The sequence below is a fragment of the Galeopterus variegatus genome, unplaced genomic scaffold (assembly GCF_000696425.1).
Source record: "Galeopterus variegatus unplaced genomic scaffold, G_variegatus-3.0.2 Scaffold2453, whole genome shotgun sequence".
In the NCBI taxonomy this organism is placed as follows: domain Eukaryota; kingdom Metazoa; phylum Chordata; class Mammalia; order Dermoptera; family Cynocephalidae; genus Galeopterus; species Galeopterus variegatus.
Genome location: NW_007728564.1, coordinates 251,461 through 257,406, shown reverse-complemented (window position 1 = coordinate 257,406; position 5,946 = coordinate 251,461). Strand labels below are relative to the sequence as shown.

General features: G+C 37.1%; 1 protein-coding gene across 1 annotated transcript in view; it reads left to right on the top strand.

Annotated features, from left to right (window-relative positions):
- Positions 1 to 2,954, top strand: part of SNX3 (sorting nexin 3) — a gene marked incomplete at its 5' end in the record, with an annotated part of 10,599 nt that extends 7,645 nt beyond the window's left edge. The window contains 2 exons of the mRNA XM_008581766.1: positions 175 to 299; positions 1,897 to 2,954. Of these exons, the coding sequence (XP_008579988.1) occupies positions 175 to 299; positions 1,897 to 2,002 (231 nt within the window). The remainder of the gene's footprint in view (positions 1 to 174; positions 300 to 1,896) is intronic.
- Between the last annotated feature and the right edge of the window lie 2,992 nt (positions 2,955 to 5,946).

The window sequence follows — 5,946 nt, the reverse complement described above, 5'->3', positions numbered from 1 at the left end:
TAAAAATTTAATGAAAAAAATTAAAAAATAAACTAATTCTCTTTTATAATTGAACTAGTTTGAGAGTGGGATGGCTGTCATAGTGAGGATATACTTTGTCTTCGTTTTGTGCCCTGTAGATTTTTACAACCCAGTCAGCACGATCAGGAACTTTCTTTCTTCATGTCATTTTAGGTTGTAGTTCCCCCACTCCCTGGGAAGGCATTTTTGCGTCAACTTCCTTTTAGAGGAGATGATGGAATATTTGATGACAGTTTTATTGAAGAAAGGAAGCAAGGGCTGGAGCAGTTTATAAACAAGTAAGTGCTTTCTACTCCTCAAGGTGTAAAAGTGAACAGTGTTTTGAGACTACTTTAGGAAACTACTAGTAATTTAGATGTTAAGCTAAAATGTAATATTGCCTTTCCTTTTGACCATTTCTTAACTTAAACGGAGTAAAAGTATCTGACAAGTTGAATATCATGTGAGATATATTAAACACACTTGGGTGATTGAAATATCAGTATCTTTGTGTTGACCTAAGTTTTATATTTGTTTTTCTTGGTTAATATATGCAAATTACATTTAAAATTACAGCATTTATAAAACAGTTTTACTTACGATTCTTTCTGATTTAAGGTATGTTCTAGAATGAACAATAAAACTTACAATACACTTGCAATCATTTTGTGTGATTGCAGATGGAAGTATTATCAGCATGTCTTGTGTAAATGTGCACATTTACAATTTTCATGGCAAAAATGTATTCTTTTGAAAATATAAGACTTAGGATTGTTTATCTTTTACTTTAGAAACTCTTGATAAGCTCAAACCAATATTTTCTAGCCTTAAAAAAAAAAATTCCCCTTTGAAATATGGCCATCTTTAAAAAGCCAAAGTAATAGGAAGAGTTATGCCAAGAAAAGGTTCACTGAAATTGTGCATTAGCTTTAAGTTTGACCAAGTAAAGTAAAATCCTAGAGAATATGGTTGTATGAGCTGACACTTTAATTTTTATCTAGTGATTTGAAGATCTGTGAGTGGTAAACAGAAGAGAAAGGTTACACACGAAGCCTTAAATTCGTGGTTATTTACTGTAGGACACCACTTTCATCTGTCTCTATATTAACATGTTTTCCTTTTAGAGAAGACAATGCTATATCGGATGTTTTTAAATTCTGAAATAGATGTCTGGTTTCCTGTCTGGTTTGTGTTTAGCCTGTGATGGAAACCTTTAAAAGAAAGCAAAAAACAAAACTGAAGGGAAAAAACCACTTCAACATTTGTGCCTTTTATCTAGACAATGCTATATCGGATGTTTTTAAATTCTGAAATAGATGTCTGGTTTCCTGTCTGGTTTTGTGTTTAGCCTGTGATGGAAACCTTTAAAAGAAAGCAAAAAACAAAACTGAAGGGAAAAAACCACTTCAACATTTGTGCCTTTTATCCTTTTATTTTCCTTTTCTTTTTTTTTAAAGAAAAAATAGATATTGCAGAAGATGTGTCCATTTCTTAGTATTTGGGGCTTTTATTGAACTTCAGTATATTTCTAACTCCAGACCTATATCTTCTCTTTAAAATGGATTCTTAGAATTCATTGATGCATTTCACTTTTAACATGAAAATTCATTTGTTTCTTAAGAATATATCATCTAACATGTAAAGAATCTAATTGGATATGCATGCCAGAAGTAGTACAAAGTTAGTCTGGGATTAAATGTTTTCTAAATTATTCTTGTAAACTAAAGAGAAGAAAATATACTATTAATTGATAGAGCATAACTTTATGGGCAGTCCAGAATAATACTATTAATAAATTATACATGCTTTCTAACCTTAAAATATGTGTTTTGACACCCTCCCCACCACCACCACTTTTATAAAATACTGGAATAAATTTGTATTTTTTATTCCCAGGGTCGCTGGTCATCCTCTGGCACAGAATGAACGTTGTCTTCACATGTTTTTACAAGATGAAATAATAGACAAAAGCTATACTCCATCTAAAATAAGACATGCCTGAAATTTGGCGAGAAGGGGCAAAAACGTGACTATTAATGATTCATATACACCAGTAAAGAAGTTCTGACCAACTTTTAGCATGCTGCACAGAAACTGGTATAACATGCCTTCAGTATACTAATACTCATACTCTGTTTTCTTTTGGCAGTTGACAAGAAGTTAATTTACTTAAGTGTAAATCCCTCATTCCAGCCTTTCTATATATAAATAGCTCTTCCTTGCTGTTTTAATGTGGTACACACTATAGCTTCACAAACCTGTTACTCCATTATAATCTGCAGTGTTCTAACTAAAGTTATCAACTTGGTCTTATTTGCACAGATTTTGTGTCATGTTTGCTGCTTGAATCTGATTAACTAGAATATTTCTCTTTCCCCATTTTAATATGTGATGTCACTTGACCCAATTTATGTGTAGGAGCACTACACCACTGTTCCAGTACAGCACACATAAGATACACACTTGTGTGCAGAAAAGAATCTTCCTTTAGGCTTGTAATACCCTTCACATGGAAAATTAATGAGGGAAATCTTTATATTCTGTATAAAAACAAAGTCAAATTTATATACTAAAATCATTTGTCTAAAAATTTAAGTTGTTTTCAAATAAAAATTAAAATGCATTTCTGATATGCACTGATTGTGTTGCCTCTGGCTTTTCTTTTCTCCCTTGTGGCTTTAGTACTTAACTCACATGTTGAGAGGGATTATTTACTAATTATATACTTCTCGTCCCTGTAACTTCATTCCTCCTTAAACAGTGGTGATATCAAATATGCTGCCACCCTTTGAATGGGGTATTTGCTTTTAAACAACAAAAAAAGTGATGTGCTAAGAATAAAAAAAGCATTCCTTTAGGCTTACTGAGTCATTATGCAGCACTTTGTGTCTGTGAAAAATGCTTTATAATCTCAAGTCATTCTTTAAAAGGTCTTTTAAGGTAAATCAATACCATGCCTCCTGTATTTCAGAATAATTTCTTCTTAGTTCATCTGAGTGACTTGTTTAAATAAATTTAGCAAGGGTGTAATAATCTTTTACTTAGTCAGCAAATTATGCTTTCTCTAATTTGGCTTGGTATAGTAGCACACTTTATCCTCTGTACGTAAGGGAAAGGGGCACAGTGTTTTAGCCTGAATTGTATAAATGATAAGAAAGTACATGACTCCTTGCTGCCTGACTTGTTTTGTGGCCAGATCTTTGCAACCAGAATGTGGTCTCTAATTTAAATCTGTACGGTCTCTAGTGGTTTAGGGACCCATTGTGACCTGGAGTTCAATCCCAAGGTAAGGAAAGTTTGTCCTCCCACTCCAGAGCAAAGGGATCAGTTCATTTGAGAGGAAACAAACTTAGGTCTTAACCTAACATCCTAAAGTCGGATGTCTATCAAGCAGATTGGAAAGCATAGGAAGAAGTCATGGCTGCCTTATAAAGCCTTTTGTTACTCAAACAATATTTCACAATTCCATATTACTGGATATTTCAGTCACTATAAATAAGAAGGTACATAGCTAAACAATTTGTAAATTTTATTTGAGAGAGCTAGAGGAGTAAAATCAAAGGCTGTCAGATTTTGGTATGCAGAACAGAATAATGGTAGCTCTGCTAAACTGAATAATTTCTCTAAAGCAGTGGTTCTCAACCAGGGATGATTCTTCCTCTCAGGGGACATTTGGCAATGTCTGGGGATACTTTTGGTTCTCAAAACTGGGGAATGTTACTGCAATTTAACTGGTAGAAGTTAGGGCTGACCTGTTAGCTCAGTTGGTTAGAGTGTGGTGCTGATAACACCAAGGTCCAGGGTTCAATCCTGGCCAGCTGGCAAAAAAAAAAAAAGATGCTGCTAAACCTCCTATAATGCACAGGGCAGCTTTCCCCAACAGAAAAGTGTGAAAGGTGCCGAGGTTTTCACTCTCCATGGAAGTCTTCAAAAAAAAAAAAAGATGCTGCTAAACCTCCTATAATGCACAGGGCAGCTTTCCCCAACAGAAAAGTGTGAAAGGTGCCGAGGTTTTCACTCTCCATGGAAGTCTTCAAAAAAAAAAAAAGATGCTGCTAAACCTCCTATAATGCACAGGGCAGCTTTCCCCAACAGAAAAGTGTGAAAGGTGCCGAGGTTTTCACTCTCCATGGAAGTCTTCAAAAAAAAAAAAAGATGCTGCTAAACCTCCTATAATGCACAGGGCAGCTTCCCCCAACAGAAAAGTGTGAAAGGTGCCGAGGTTTTCACTCTCCATGGAAGTCTTTTGATTTTGTTCACTTGCAGACAAGGGAATAATTTGCTTTCGGATGGATTGTACTGACCTGCTTACTTTTAACCTCTACCACAATTTCCTAAGGGCAGGCATGCTCTTAAAAAGTAAAAGATTTTAAACTAGGCAAAAAATTGCTTATTCCAGAAACATATTTTTGCCCAATGTAGGATGGTAATGTTTTTTCAGTGTTGTCTCTTAGGGAAGTGAGACCATGGGTTTATAGTAAAAGTACACCTTTAACCCTCTGAGGTAAAAATGCAGGTGTTCTTAATCTAACCACACATAGGGAGGGGACTCTAGAAACCCTTGAGAATCTTCCTAAAAGAACAGAAGGTAGTTTGGCAGTGAGTCACGCAGCAGTGGATGTGAATCCTAAACTGTCTCAATCTGTGTCCACTCTGTAAGTGCCTTGACTCAACTCCTGCCAGTTGTAAAGGGCCAACATCAGTGGTACCTTTAGTAACTTACAGGTGTTGAGGATTAAATGTAAAATCCATAGAACAGCAGTGTCTAGGACATGTAAAAGATTTTAATCAAATAGTTATCTAATGGCAGTGGCAGTCTACATGGATGCAATCGTAGTAGCAGCAGCAAACGGTACCACTAAGCCCTGTTAAAATGACCTCTTACACATTTGCCATGGCAGTTCCAGAATAGCTTTATTTGGTATTTGGTTTCCTCTGGGAAGTTCTGCCATCATGGCCCTCAGTAGTGATTATGACCTGGGGGAAGCGGGGGAGGTTAGGGGAGGAGCATCTCCTTTTTATTACATCCTGTGGCTTTTCAACCTCTTGTTACAGGCCACTCTAGATTAAAAGTACTCCTGTTGCCTCAGCTTGTTTTGCCTATTTTGGTTACGGAGTGGTGGTGAATATGCCCATGAAGGGAGGCAGCCAGCCCCAGGCCTTAAACATAAAACGTGTTTGAGGTACGGATGTACAGATAGAAAGCTTGGCATACTGCCTGACGTATAGATTAAGTGCTCCATGGGTGCTAGCTGCAGTGATTAACAATATGCAAGTGTTTGGGCTGGGAAAGGAGTTAAAAACGTTTTTTAGGACAACAAAGAATGTAAGTCATCTTCAATATTTCCACTGTGATCCGTATTACAGAACTTCCCTATGAAGTAGGTAATATTCCCCTTTATAGCTGAGACAGCTGAGGCTCTGAAAGCTTGCGTAATGTGCTCACGATTACCCAGGACGGGATGGCGCTGGATTTAGACTGTAAGGGTGTCTGATTCTCAATAGCCATCCATGCCTTGGCCTACTTCCTCCTTGTGGACAGGGCCTATGGCTTTCAGTACATTTATTGAGTGAAAGTGTTGGAGTGAGGACTGAAGCCATGTTGGGACCTAAAACCACATGGGCTGTAGGCATATTTTAAAAAAGACTGGTTTTTTTCTTAGCCTGCATTTCTGAGTTTGTTCTTTTCCTATGGTTATTTGATATTTTGAACCTCGGTTATCGGGCAAAATAACATAATTCACATAAATGTAAAGTTGTTTTCCAGCCAGCCTGAAACTGTAAACTTGCAGACCCTGGGAAACCAACAAAGACATCAATAAAGTTATGCTGATTGCACCCCTCCAGTAGCAGGATCCTGAAAGAAGGATGAGAGCAGAAACCAGCTGGTGTCTTGGCTATGACTTGCACCTGGCTCCTTGCTTCAGCCCCCCCCCCCCCCCCTCC